Source organism: Giraffa tippelskirchi, chromosome 12 (genome assembly GCF_054371585.1).
Source record: "Giraffa tippelskirchi isolate mGirTip1 chromosome 12, T2T-mGirTip1v1.2.pri, whole genome shotgun sequence".
Classification (NCBI taxonomy): Eukaryota; Metazoa; Chordata; class Mammalia; order Artiodactyla; family Giraffidae; genus Giraffa; species Giraffa tippelskirchi.
This window is the reverse complement of record NC_137286.1, coordinates 84,992,170-85,007,824: the sequence shown is the minus strand read 5'-3', so window position 1 is coordinate 85,007,824 and position 15,655 is coordinate 84,992,170. Positions and strand designations below refer to the sequence as shown.

The window sequence follows — 15,655 nt, the reverse complement described above, 5'->3', positions numbered from 1 at the left end:
CTTTCAATTGTATTTCCATCCTGTTTCCTTACATGAGAATCACAAAAAAGCAAGTAAGTATTCGAGATACTGATTGATTTTAAATGAAACAGTTTTTAGGAAGACAGCTGAACAGTGAATGTTCTTTGAAATTCCAAAAAGACATCCATAATTTCCTATTGGACATTATCGCCCTCAGGCTCTTTTTATTGAGTCTCGATAAATTAAGATTCTTATTCATGCCTCCCATAAATATCTACACATACGTTATATTCAGGCTCAGTGCTAACACCATGAATATGCAGCTGAATAAGAAAGGACCCCCCACCCCCACCCCAGCCAACGAACTCAGAGTTCAATGGGGAAAGGAAATTTTCCCAAAAGCGTCTATATGATGTGAACCATGTGACAGGAAAGATAATGGAGCCATGATCCAACCTAAATACCAATGTCATATTTAATGTTGAAACACCTGAGGTCCCTTCACTACCATATGTCAGTGCCCGCCACCACCATCATCCTGACATGTTTATCTCTGGGTCAGGAGACAACAATCCAAAAGGGGACCTCCTTATTTACAGATAATGTTACCATAAAATAGATGACCTAAGAGGTTCACTTGGAAAAGAATTAGAAAAGACAAATTCAGTCAAGTGGCAGTTAACGACAACATCCAGTAGGGACCCAAAGGAAGGTACCATAATCTAGACCATCTGCAAACTGAAAACCTGGTAGATGTTTCCAAATGTGCATTCACAGTTTCAGGTACTGCCGGCAGCCACTGTAGCCTGAGGACGCACTGCACAGGGTGGGCCCCAGTTTAGGGCTTCTGCTTAGGAGAAGGCGTTGGCGTGACCTTATGTTGGATCTGACACAAGACACTGCCTTCTAACTTCAATTATGTGAATAACTTATTTTTGCCAGGAAAAAAAAAAAAAACAACTTCGGAATTATTTCACACGCATTCTGGTGTCAGCTAGGACTTTAGAGGTAACCTGGGGAAGCAAATGGCATTGGTACCCCTGAGGGGCATCTTCAGGTTTGCCACCCCATCCTCCCTAATCCTCGGGATAATCCTATTAAAAAGGACAGTGTTATTGTCCTCATTTGTCACACAAGGAGAATGAGGCTCACATGTGCTAACAATCTGGCCAAATTTGCACAGTCAGACAATTCTGAATACGGGGTTTGAAACCAGGACCCAATGACTCCAAAACACGTTGTTGTTTTTACTATGCCACGCTTCTCATCAGTCTATCCCCGCTCCTCCCATGAGCTCAATGCTCACCCAGGGCCTTCAGATCATCGCTTTTACTCTCCTTTATTCTTCACCATCTCCTGTACATGCATACAGGTGGCAAGACCTTTCTCTGCTAAACCCGCCCAGTAACAACTCATCGTTCTTGGATTCTGAGAACAAGCAAAATGTTGAAAGTTTGGAAATCCTGTTAACTGGCCCCGATGGGTCTTTCTGGATTGCTTTCTCACTGCTCCCCTAAATAAGACTAATAAGGTTTTGTCTTTCGGCTTTTGTTCATATCTATCTATCCAACTTTACCTGCACCCGCCTTCCAATACATGAGACGTAAGAGATGCAGGTTCGATCCTGGGGTCGGGAAGATCCCCTGGGGAAGGAGATGGCAACCCACTCCAGTATTCTCGCCTGGAGAATCCCATGGACAGAGGATCCTGGCGGGACGGGGTCACAAAGAGGTGGACACGACTGAAGTGACTGAGTCTGTATGCATGCACTACTTGTCACGATTCTACACAGCTTTAAGAGGAAACACAAGCCTGCCCTCAGCCATGAAACTTTTCTCCACCCCTCGAAGCTGTTTCTCCTGCCTCTGCATGACCATCATCCCACGCGGATGATTTCTTAAGGCACTCACTCCCCAGCGGTTTTTGCCTCATCTCCCTATTAGATCACAGGCTCTTTGAGGGATCCAAGCCTGTCTCATTTACTTTGAATTATTTCTCAAAGTGATGTTACTTATAAATATTTAGAACACAAGACAGAGAAGGAACCAAGATGTTTTTCTGCCTCCAGAGATCAGTTTGCTTAGACACAAAAGAAAAAAATGACAAAATATTTTAAAAGGCTGCAGATATTTTAGATCCAAGATTCCAAGACAGAAAATGTGAGCAATAATATACTGTATGCTATGGAAATACAAAAAGCAACCCAATTCCTTCTTAAGGTTCAAACCCAGATCAATTAGCAACTCTTCTGTGAAGCCCTGATCTCCAGGATCCTCTCCTGGGTTCCCACTATTATTGCAGTATGTTCCTACTGCAGCCTGAATTCTGCATTGTAACCATTTATGAATGCAGCTGTCTCTCTCACGTCCTGCAGGCTGGAGACCTCCCTTACTCAATCCTCTAGTCCCTCAGACTGACACGACATACCATGACTTTTAGGTATTTATCGACTGAACGAACCCAAAGAACGAAAGAAAAGCCCACACAGGAATCTTCCGAATTTGTTGAATCAAATCATATTGAGGTATTAGGCCCAATAAAGAATAAAGGCTAGAACTCTCTTCTCAGCTGTAAGATCCTGGCAGAATTCTTTTTTAACACATTATTGACCAGAGGCATTTTAATATATCTTTTATTACACCTGAATGTTACTGACTGTACACATTTAAATATTCACTTACATAACAAATTACTGACCACAGGCATTAGTTTCTGCAAAAATCCCCTGTACATGCTTACATGTAATATGGCAGTAATATGTTAAATTTTTTTATTGTGGTAAAATACACATAATGTTTATACTTTTCACCATTCATAATTGTGTAAATCAGTGGCATTAAATACATTCACAATGGTGACACAACTAGTCACCACTTTTTCATCATCCTTAACAAAAATTTTAATATACCCATTAAACAATAACTCCCTATCCCCCCTCCTTCCAGCCCCTGGTAACCTCTCTTCTACTGTATGTTTCTTTGAATTTGCCTAGTCTAGGTCTCATGTATGTAGAACCATATACACTATTGGTCCTTCTGTCTCATGTATTTCACTTAGCTGAATGTCTTTAAGATTCATCCATGCTGTAGCATGTGTCAGAATTTCATTCCCTTCTGAGCCTGAATAATACTTTGTTGTATGAGAATTCTTCTTGCTGGCTTAAGTACCTGTTATCTATCGAAGCAAGGAAAAGTCCCTTGTCTATGTCTGAAAGTACTTAAGTACTTTTAGTAAATACCACATCAAAAACAACATTTGCAAGTGTAGAGAAGTTTGCTTCCATCTAGATAAACCTTGTTTTCATTGAGGGTAATAAAAAGGAAATGACAAAAGTAGAAAATGTTGGTAGTAATTGTATAGAAAAAGACTGTTTCAACAAATATCCATGCAACAAATGTGATATGTGATGAGTTGTTTTCTCTTGGTAAGGGTTGGGGATGTTTCACTTTGAGGATTTTTTTTTTTAATCCATTTTCTAAAAATGGGTGCTGTGTTTCACTCAATAAAAGACATTTTATCCCAAAACTGTAAGAACTATTTTACCATAATACTCATAGTTTCTCATCATAAACTGAGAAAATAAAGAGATGTTAGACTCCTAAAATCTTATAGCTTGGCTCACTTTATATCAAAATGGTAAATGGTTCACATGTATATTCAATCAGTCTGTCATTAGTATCTGAATAAACTATAACTTTCACAAGCAGCACACCAAACATAAACATTTCAAAGTTAAACAACGTATTATGACTGTGTTTATATATTAGAGCACTAAAAATACTGTGTTTCTAGTCCCACCAACTCCAGTTCCCCTCTTCTGCTCTCAAGTGGATCTTTTCTGGAAAATGTCTGGGCTTCACACACCTGACAATTTCTCATACTATGTAGGAGAGTGTTCAGTCTGTTAGAGTCGAGTCCAGCCGCAGCCCTCACTGGGGCTGTTACTAAGACTCGTTACTTAACCCCAGAGAGGTGCTAGCCCCACATTCGTGATACAGTAATGTTAACACCTATGTCAGAGGATCACGGTGACTGAATCAATAAGACAGCATGCACAAAGCACCCAGGCCGGAGCCAGGGAGACTGAAGTCACTGGTTTCTTCAAACACTGAATTTTAGGGTGACCCTGTGGCTCAGTGGTAAAGAATCCGCCTGCCAATGCAGGAGCCACGGGTTCCATCTCTCATCAGGGAAGATTCCACAGGCCATGGAGCAACTAAGCCCAGCAACTAAGTTGTGGGCCACAACTACTGAGTCTGCTCTCCAGAGACCAGGAGCCATGACTACTAAGCCTGTGTGCTGCAGCTACTGAAGCCTGCATGCCCTGGAGCCCATGCTCCGCAACAGAGAAGCCACTGCAGTGCGAAGGCTGCACACCGCAACTAGAGAGGAGCCCCCAACTGCTGCAGGTAGAGAGAAGCCCACACGGCAACGAAGACCCAGCACAGCCTAAAAACAAATATTTTAAAATTTAAAACAAACTTACCCCAATTTAAAACACAGAACACAGAACTTCAGATACATCATCCCAAGCAAAGCAGCAAGCCCCTTTCCCTGCTATTTGCCTATTCCTGTCCTTAGGGATAACCAGTCAATAATATGTTTCTAAAGAGAAAAATAAAATAAGACAAATAATAATATAAGACAGATATAATCATCCCCACAAATATGTACATATGTAAATATGTACAAATGCAAAATCAACATAAGGAAAATAATTGGAACTCTCTAACCTGCAAAGAAAGTGAAAGTGTTAGAAGCTCAGTCATGTCTGACTCTTTGTGACCCCATGGACTGTATCCCACCAGGCTCCTCTGTCCATGGAAGTCTCTGGGCAAGAATACTGGAGTGTGTAGCCACTCCCTTCTCCAGGGGATCTTAATGACCCAGGGATCAAACCCAAGTCTCCTGCATTGCAGGTAGATTCTATACCATCTGAACCACCAGAGAAGCCCCCCTAACCTGCCAAGACTTTTGCAATGCTTATATGCAAATAAGCAGTCATCTTCACAGTGACCCTCAGCCAGGACAAAATCTAGAGCCAGAGTTCTTTGTAGCAACTCTCTTTTTACTTATTTGGTTTATTTCCAACAAACAGTAATCAGGGTCATATACATTCAACTGTGAAAACATTGTATGGCTCTGGACAACTGCCAGTTTGAAGGATGATCAACTAGGTATACAGTATGCAAGGATTAAATAAAGTATTAATTATGTTCTCTTTATCCCAGCAAAAACACGGTCAGGAAAAATTTTAGCTGTAGCTGGAATATGCCATAGTATTATTTTAGAGAACATACACATATATTATAGTTGCTGAGAGTGTCAAAGTAAAGGACTCCAGTAAATCTAGTAATTACAGACGAGTTGTGTTAATAAAATTAGCTGTTCGGGTCCAAAATTTTAACTCTCTTTGCCTGCTCTCAGAAACATAGAGATACACAAACAATAAAGCTCAGACATTTCAACTGCCCATTTCACCTCTTACATAATGTACATTTATCGTACAGGGCTATATAATGGAATGTTCTTACTTCATGGGAAAAACAGACTCATAAAAAGAAATTGCAAACATTTTACAGTAGAAAATGGTACTTTTCTAGACAAAGCAAGAAAGTGGTTAATGCACAACAGAAAGTGCACTGCATCTAATGAAATGCATTTTGTTTAGCAAATATATTTATTGTGTGTTGTTGAAAATTGTAATATCTTCCCCTGCACAAAGAAATTCCTATATAAAGCTCATTTGTTGTTGTAGGGAGTAAAAACTCTTTTTCTTGTTTACTAAAGCAGTCTATCTTAATATCAACCCCAACACTGTCAAGTTCACTTAAGAAGAGCTACGTGTAAATAAGAATAGGACTGAAGCAGAAACCAGAATATTCCATTTCATCTGCTTTTCATATCTGAGTGAGTGCTATGCAACCCACAACATCTGGTAGCAATCTCTTTTCAGAAAGCATTCTTCTTTTCAAAAGAAAAAGCTAAAAATTGGTCAATTTGAGGCTCTCATCAATAAATAAATCTTTTGCCTTTGAATATGTTTATGCATAAGTGAGGGTTTGTCTCTCTTGTATTTTTTTGAGATAGAATGTGAAATATGGGCTGGCAAGTCAAACACTGTCTTCAGATGGGGATAATATATGAACACCATTGTGGGTCGTTTATTAAACAGACATTGATTGTTACGTCAAATCAACATATCATGTGTCATTTTTATGACTTACAATCACAGTAAATCAAGTTTCAAATAGGAAGTGCTATGAATTCTTAGGATAATTGTCACTTCCTAAGGCTGGGCAAGCAACTGGGAAGGATTTTGCACCTCAGTATCTGTTCCTTGGGGGTCCCCCCAATGGCTCAGTGGTAAAAGAATCCACTTCAATCCCTGGGTCGGGAAGATCCACTGGAGAAAGGAAATGCGAACCCAATTCCAGTATTCTTGCCTGGAAAATTCCAATCCATGGGGTTCGCAAAAGAGTCAGACACAGCTGGGTGACTGACCACCACCACCACCTGTCCCTTGAGCAGATAAAGGGAACTTTGGTTTAATGTCTGCCAAAGAAAAGGCTGTGCGGTGCTGGGCCTCGTATGCAAGCAAACTGGGTAGCATAGAACAGACAGCAAAATCTAGACTATGCCAACCTACAGTCAAGTATTTTATATCGCTGCTTACTTCTACGGGCTGATAAAGGAGGAACCTCCAGTTTTTTGCTCACGGAAGGGGTAAGTCACCTGGTCAGAGGCAGTACAGTGAGGTGTTCAAGAGCATTTTTCTGGAATCATTTCAAGTGAGTGATCATAGGAACGTGACTTGATCTCTGAAATGGGGATGATAGTAACAACCTGTCTCATGGTCTTCCTGTAATTCTTCCCATTATCTGGGACTTTCTAGGTCATCTAAGTTCACAGAACTTAGCAGACGTTTTCTGTCCCATGGCCTCCACAGTCCACTGCCAGTTGGAAAGAATCTCCCCTCAGAGGTCACCACTAACACATCAAGTGGCTTCAGCTTCCTGATTCCTCCCTGGAATAACAAATGCCGTAACACAGCATAACAGGAAATCTCCTGCGGTCCCAAGAGCCTGGTGGACTGTGAGGAGCTAGATCTAGGCCTTTTGAAGAGCTCCGCACTCCCGTGGTCTCAGTGGGAGGTTTTAGGGACTCCAGAAATCAACGAAGAACCAGTAAAGTTCCTAAGTCAAACCAGACCTCTTGGAAGGCAGTCTTGGCAAACACAAACCTGGTGTGTTTTTTCAAATATAAAATATTCCAACGGAAACAGAACAACATCCCGATCTTGGGACTGAGAAAGGACTGGATGTCTTATCCCTGGTCCTTGACCTCCAATAAGAAGGGAACATTTTGGTGGGAGAATTGGAGGGATAAAATCTCACTTGTGCTTCCCTGCTTCCTATTACTTTACGTAATGGCAACAGGGATGTTTTAGCTCCTATTTCTCCAGCATCCAGGTTTAAGGGACAGCATGGAGTGGGGTGGGGAGAAGGGATAAGGAAACGCTCATTACTGCCCCAAAATTCTCAAACTTGGAGGCTCAACTCCTGCTTTGTTCTCATTAACCCTTTGGACTCCTGATTCCTTTTTTCCCCATAAGACTTCATCCTGTCACTGTCTCATGATTTATCAGGTCAAGAATGGTGGTATTTTTTTAATAAGCTGGGAAGGAGCACCCACCACTGTGCATATATACAGGCACAAATGCACAGATATGTATCAGTCACATACTAATAACACTTCACACAAATATGCACACATCATACACATGCATTTTTATGTAGCCACATTCACACACACACACTGACACTCAAACACCTCTGCTACTGGCGATCATTTTTGCCCCCTCAAGCACTTCCCTTTTCTATCAGCTTTTCCCTCTTCCCAGGAGGATGGTTAACTTAGAGGACAAATAAGAGAAGGTGCCACTAACCCCTCTAGATAATATTAATAAGTGTATGAAACATACCTTTAAAAGATGCTACTGGCAAAAAAAAAAAAAATATGTAGGTGGGTTTACAAAAAAAAAATTGACAAGAGAGTCAGAAAAGGCAAGGAAACCGAGCTAGCTAACCCATGAGGACATCAGCGAGCTCTGCTCCAGAGAGGCAAGGGAGCAAGGTTCTTACACTTACCGCTACAACTCCTATAGCAAATGAAGATTATCAATAGCCCTATTTAATGGCTGACCTGTATCTACCCCTCTCTTTCCTTGTAATTTTGTAATCTGCTCCAGCTTCAGTTCTGGACTTGGTCATTTTGCCCTGCTTTTGGCCGAAGGGATGTTAGCAGAAGCTTGACCAGCACCCGCACATCTCTGCCTGCTCTCTCGCCTGACTGGGTTTGTGCGCTCTTGCCACGGCTCTGAGAACGCAGCGAGCCAGCCAGAACACAGGATGAATAATGTAAGTAATCAAGACAACGTATCAGAGACGAGTACACTTCAGCCTTAACGTGAATCGGCAGATTTCCGAGCTAATTAAATGGTTGTTTTAAGCCACTGAATTTTGGGGTGACTTGTTATGCAGCATTATTTGTGGCAATAGATAACTGACACAGGAACTGTGATTTAGAATTAGGGTGCTGTTATAACAAAAGAGTAAAAGATGAGACAGTGTCTTTGAGACCAGAAAATGGGCAGAAGCGGGAAAAGTAATAAGAAAACTGCCATAGAAGGATGGAAAAAATAGCAACACTGGTTATTCAGCAGCCGAAAAAACTGGTAATACTGCCATTTGTTAATTCAGAAGACAAGAAATGTACCTACTGAACTTGGGAATTTGAGTAATAACATATCCAGGCAGAACACTGAAAGTACCAGTGGCTCTCACTACCTGCGTATCAATGAGGTTCCTATGAGAAATCAGGAGGGTTTGAGAAACAATTGGGCTTCCCTGGTGGTCCAGTGGTTAAGAATCCGCCTGTCAATGCAGGGAACACAGGTTCGATCCCTGGTCCAAGAAGATCCCACATGACACAGAGCAACTAAGCCCATACACCACAGCTAACTGAGCCTGTGTGCTGCAACTACCGAAGCCCATGTGTGTGCCTGGGGCCTGTGCTTCCCAGTAAGAGAAGCCCGCCCGCGGGAAAGAAGAGCATCTCCCACCCACCACAACTAGAGAAAGCCCGGGCACAGCAACAAGACTCAGCATGGCCAAAAAAATTTAACAAAACAAGTTCAAAGGGACTACGGAAGAAAGGTAACTTCTTGGTTGGAAAACAATCTCTTGTCTCTTCAGTCAGCAAAAGATTCTCAAAGTAAAATAACGCCTGGGGCAAGGAGCCAAACAAACATTTAAGACCTTTTATTATGACCTCTGAAAGAAACAAAACAAAACCTAGAAGAACCTCTAAGTTAGACAAAAGGTCTGGGAGGAGTCTTAAAAGCACTGCCCCCACAGAAACTTCACTTGCCCAAACAGTAATTATGTCTAGATAGAGATCTAGCTCTAAAAGAATCGTAGGTATTGCTTTTGGCTCATCAGATTTGTAAGAAACCCACAAAAACATTGAGGGCACTATATTGGCAAGAGTTCTACCAATTTATCCTAAAAAAAACCAGACTGTTGAAAACGTAACAAAATCCCTGGGTTCCTCATTTTCACAAAGAGAAAGCAGGGTGAGAAAACTGTTCAAAGCACAAACAGGTAACCAAGGAGAGAGGACCAGCACAGGCATCCCAGACAGTAGCGCAGAGAGCCACAGAATACAATGGACTGTAGAGGAGCTCCCGGAGCAGCACTGAGGCCCAATCAAGGAACGGTCACCTCCTCTGGACTAGGTGCTCCTGGTAGCATTCACAGGACTAGATTTCAGAACTGGTATGAACTACTGCCTCATGCAATTTCCGTTCATCTTTTCAATGCGACTGTCTGCTGTAACTATCCTGTCCTTCCTACCCTAGTGTGTTAGGTTTGGGATAAAATAACTTATCCTTTATCATTCATAGGCCTTTTTGCCACAAAGAATTTACATCCAGGAGCCACATGTGAACATGTTACACATTTTGAGACCCTGGAACTTGAGCCTGATGCTGTGATTAAATGACATCATCAGGGCTCTTGGAAAGAAAGGGTAAGTGTATTGTGCACATATGAATAAAATGAATAGTTGAGATCAGAGTGTAGACATTCCACTTCTGTACCAGTTTCCATTCCAATTTCTATGTCAGTTTTCTACTGTCACACATTAATGGTGATCACAGGTCTGCAGATGTGTGATTCAAGTTGGGAATTTCTCCTGATCTTGACTGGGCTCACTTGCTTTCTGGGGGCAGGGGGAGGGCTGTGCCACACACACAGCTTGCAGGATCTTAATTCCCCAACCAGCGATTGATTCCCTAGGTTTCTAGTAGTGGAAGCATGGAGTCCTAACCACTGGACCACCAGGGAATTCCCTGACTTGCATGTTTTTTGAAGCCAACTAGCTAATGGCTGGGATCATGTTTCTGGTGGTAGTTGGCTTGAGGCAAGCATGTCTCGATGACCTCAGCTGTGACAAATCCACTCTCCATAAGTCTCTCTCATCCTTCCCTCAGAGCAGCCCTAGCATACACTCATGATGATGAAGGACCAAGAAAAGAGTGTGACCGATGTCTTCATTATAAAGAGCTGCAAGACAGAAAGCCTTAATGCACACGGACTTTCCAGGTCTCTTATTTTCATCAAACTTCAGTTCAGTGGCTCAGTTATGTCCAAATCTTTGCAACTCCATGGACTGCAGCACGCCAGGCTTCCCTGTCCATCACCAACTCCTGGAGTTTACTCAAACTCATGTCCATTGAGTCAGTGATGCCATCCAACCATCTCATCCTCTGTCATCCCCTTCTCCTCCTGCCTTCAATCTTTCCCAGCATCAGGGTCTTTTCCAATGAGTCAGTTCTTCGCATCAGGTGGCCAAAGTATTGGAGTTTCAGCTTCAGCATCAGTCTTTCCAATGAATATTCAGGACTGATTTCCTTTGCTAAACACCAATTGGCCAAAATAAATCACATGACTGAGCCCAGAAACAAGGGGTGGGGGATCAATGCAATCAACCTACCATAGTTCCAAAACTGTCTTCCATAAAAACTAGCGTTCCAGAAGATGTTATGAGATATCCCACTAAAAAGAAAGAATTCTATATTTGCACAAATTTGTGAAGTGCTATTTATTATATCCTTTTGGTTAGTCACTGTACTTACTAACCTATTAAAGGCTCTGAGAATTCCTGTTTGTTTACCTTGGTTTAACTGGTGTCTCACACATACATTTAGCCAGGAAACACATTAATTAGAGAAAAATTGCTGAAGATATCTTGCAGAACAAGTGTTTCTCGAATCAGGTTGAGAAGCACTGGTCTAAGTTATGAAAATCTGTAATGACTGCATTACAAGAAAGAGCTTTAGGAGACCTAGAAGCAGCTTTCATGGGACAGATTAATAAACTGTTTGTGGTAATTATTTTCTTTACTCCCACATGAGAACCCAAGAGTCAGGAAAGCTAACCAAGCCTCACAGAATGGCAGCGCAAAGCTGGGATGCATGTCCACATTTGCCTGACCAAACACCTCCCATCTTTTCATCTTCTTACCTGTCAGTGGTAGAACATCAGGGATCATGACAGAGGGCAGGTGAAACAGCACAGGGCGATAGTCTTGTGGTCGAGAAATTGTTTTAGTCCTGGCTTTGCCACTGAGCTATCTTAAAGAGGTCACACGCTCCTAAGCAGAGTAGATTGGAAACACTGTTCTTTCTGTTCCCTTGAAACTTGAAGATTCTAGAAAAATATTTTGATGAATGCCTCCTCTTTGGGACATAAGAATCCTCTGTTGTTTCCTATCTGCCACCATAAAAATGGCCTAAAACTAACTGCTCTGTTATTAATCTGGTCCTGAATATAACAAGTTCATTTTTTAATTTGCTTATTTCAATCACTTAAGATATTCAAACTATCCTTCCAGCCTGAAACTCTTCCCGTGTGCTTGCTAATTTCCCAGTGAAATCTCCATGATATACTCCAGGGAGGGCATATTAATATTCTAAGGAAATACACTACCTGTACTGCAGACTCTAATTTTAGAACATTCATCACTGAGGGTGGTTTTCTTCTTCCTGTCCTAATTTTTTTTTTTTTCCAGGTTGTCAGCCTGTTGGACTACATTAAACTGAATGGTGACTTTCCTTTATTACACATTTCCTTCCTGAGGGCCTGCCCTTTGTGAGGAATGGCAGAAGGCCCGGGAAAGGGGAGAGAATCCATAGCCCTTGGCAGCTCGGGAGTTTGCCCTCTAACAGGAGATAAAGCCTGGAGCAGGAGGAGACCACACAGGAAGTATCAAAAAGGGTGGAAACAGAGTCCCTTTGTCAGAGAAGCTATTGTTCCCATCAGGAAATCCATCCTGGCTTTACCTCACCGTTGGGCTGAGGCAGTGGGGTGAACTGGTCTCATATCATTTCGTCCAATATCTGGTTGTGCTGTGGCTGCGCCCATAGCACAGAACTCGGCATTAAATGAACTCCTTTGTCTTGAAGAAAACATCCAAAATATGTTTCAGTCTCCTGTTCTCCTGCAGGGTTTCCCTGTTGGCTCAGACGATAAAGAATCTGCCTGCAAAGCAGGAGAACTGGGTTCAATCCCTGGCCCTGAGGGGGGCATGGCAACCGACTCCAGTGTTCCTTCCCATAGAATCCCACGGACGGAAGAGCTGTGACTCTATGCCTCTCCTGCAGGCAGTCCAACGGCACAGACCTGGGCGCCCTCCCCTTCCTGGAGGCCTCTAGAGCAGGCCATCTCCACCTCGGCGCTATTCATGTTTTGAGTCGCATACTTTGTTCTGAGGCTGCCCCGTGCTCAGGGGGATGCTCGAGAGGCCCCTGCTCAATCGCTCAGCAGTGTCCAACTCTGTGTGAACCTGTGGACTGTGGCCCGCCAGGCTCCTCTGTCCATGGGGATTCTCCAGGCAAGAATGGTGGAGCGGGTTGCCATTTCCTCCTCCAGGAGATCCTCCTGACCCAGGGATCGAACCCATGTCTCCTTCACCTCCTGCACTGGCATTCTTTACCACTAGAGCCACCTGGAAGCCCTAGATGCCCCTGGATGACAACAGCACCCCCTCACCCTCTAATCCGGAAGTGGCAATCAAAAATGACTCTAGATATTGTCAAATGGCCCCCGAAGGGCAACAACTCTATTGGCTAAGAACCACTGTTCTAGACTATGAGAAAAACGAAATCACAATTTTATTGTGCTTTTTTTTTTGGCTGCACCATGCAGCATGCATGTGGGATCTTAGTTCCCTGACCAGGGAGTGAGCCTGTGCCCCCTGCAGTGGAAGTTTGGAGTCCCAACCACAGAGCACCAGGGAATTCCCTATTGCTGTCACTGAAATGGAGGCCACGCCCACTGTTGCCAGGTAACAACCCTGGGAGCCGAGCTTCCTCCCAAGCCCGCAGCCTTGTGTGTAGCTGGGACTTCTCACACGAAACCCCTTCATTTGGCAGCTGTTTGGTTCTCCTCCCCATCTGTCCTCCACCTCTAACTTCTGCTCTGCTACTCACCAGGTTTTAAAGCTCTTTATCAGGCCTCCAATATGTCTACAACCATCATTCTTCAGCAAACTGGGACAAACTTAGGGGCTAAACTATTGAAGATTCCAGTGGCATGATAGGGTATCTCTTTCAGAAAGCCTGCTTCTCAATGGTGGTCAGCTACACTAATTCACCAAAGCATGCATGAGTCTCTTATGTCTCCTGTGTTGACAGGCAGGTTCTTTACCACGATTCTCTGTGGACTCATCTAAGTGACCTCCCAAGACCTTCACTCCATCAGGCTAAGGTCCAATTGAGAGTCTTAAAAAGTCTAGGGTCCAGTCTCTTCAGCAAGTCATGTTGGGAAAATTGGACAGTCACATGTAAATCGATGAAGTTAGAAACCCCCCTCACCATACACAAAAATAAACTCAAAACGGATAAACACTTACACAAAAGACATGAAATCATAAAACTCCTAGGAGAGACCACAGGCAAAACATTCTCTGACATACATCGCACCAGTGTTTTCTTAGGTCAGTCTCCTGAGGCAACAGAACTAAAAACAAAATAAACATGAGATCTAATCAAACTCACAAGCTATTGCACAACAAAAGAAACCATTTTTAAAAGATGAAAAGACAACCTAAAACGGGAGAAAATATCTGTAACCAGTGCAACCAACAAGGGCTTGATTTCCAAAATATACAGACAGCTCATACAGCTCACCACCACCAACAAAGAAACAACCCAATTAAAAAATAGACAGAAGCCCTAACTACACAGGTCTCAGAAGAAGACATACAGTGGCCAATAGGCATGTGAAAACATGCTCAACATCGCTAATTGTTAGAAAAATGCAAATGGAAACTACCATGAGATACCACCTCATGTTGATCAGAATGGTCATCATTAAAAACTGCAAACAACAAATGCTGGCAAGGATGTAAAGAAAAGAGAACCTTCCTATACTGTTGGTGGGAATGTAAGTTGTTACAGCCACTATGGAAAACAGTATGGAGATTCCTCAGAAAACTAAAAATAGAGCTACCATACGATCCAGAAATCCCATTCCTGGGCACATGCACATGTGCTAAGTCATTTCAGTCATGTCCAACTCTTTGTGACCCTATGGATGGTAGCCTATTAGGTCCTCTGTCCATGGGATTCTCCAGGCAAGAATACAGGAGTGGGTTGCCACACCCTCCTCCAGGGGGATCCTTCTCGACCCAGGGATTGAACTTGAGTCTCTTACGTCTCTTGTGTTGACAGGCAGGTTCTTTACCACTAGTGCCACCTGGGAAGCCCCATTTCCTGGGCATATATCCAGACAAAACTCTAATCCAAAAGGATACATACACCCCAATGTTCACTGCAGCACTATTCACAACAGCCAGGACATGGAAACAACCTAAGTGTACATCAACAGATGAATGGACAAAGAAGATGTGGTACATATACACAATGGAATATTACTCAGCCATGAAAAGGAATACATTTGAGCCAGTTCTAATGAGGTAGATGAACCCAGAGCCTACTTAAACAGAGTGAAGTAAGTCAAAAAGAGGAAGATAAATATTGTTTGTTAATGCATATATATGGAATCTAGAAAGATGGTACCAATGAATTTATTTGCAGGGAAGCAATGGAGAAACATAAAGAACAGACTTATTACGGATGAGAGGGGAGGAGAGGGTGAGATGTGTAGAGAGAGTAACATGGAAACTTACATTACCATATGTAAAATAGATAGCCAACGGGAATTTGCTGTATGTCTCAGGGAACTCAAACAGGTGCTCTGTATCAACCTAGAGGGGTGGGATGGGGAGGGAGACGGGAGGGAGGTTGAAGAGGGAGGAGATATATGTACACCTGTGACTGATTCATGTTGATGTTTGACAGAAAACAACAAAATTCTGTAAAGCAGTTATCCATCAATTAAAAAATATATTAAAAAAAAAAAGATGTGGTACATATATACAATGGAATATTACTCAGCCATTAAAAAAAACACAAAATAATGCCATCTGCAGCAACACAAATGGACCTAGAGATTATCATACGGAGTGAAGTAAGTCAGAAAGAGAAAGACAAATACCATATGATATCATTTACGTGTGAAATCTAAAATATGACACAGACGAATGTGTCTATAAAACAGCAATAGGC

General features: G+C 42.5%; 1 protein-coding gene across 1 annotated transcript in view; it reads left to right on the top strand.

The window, feature by feature from the left end:
• The window catches only part of ENOX1 (ecto-NOX disulfide-thiol exchanger 1), a 344,181-nt gene extending 335,705 nt beyond the window's left edge, over positions 1-8,476 (top strand). Inside the window, exon 15 of the mRNA XM_081551076.1 lies at positions 8,213-8,476. Within this exon, the coding sequence (XP_081407202.1) occupies positions 8,213-8,344 (132 nt within the window). The 3' untranslated portion in view covers positions 8,345-8,476. The remainder of the gene's footprint in view (positions 1-8,212) is intronic.
• The last annotated feature ends 7,179 nt before the right edge of the window (positions 8,477-15,655 follow it).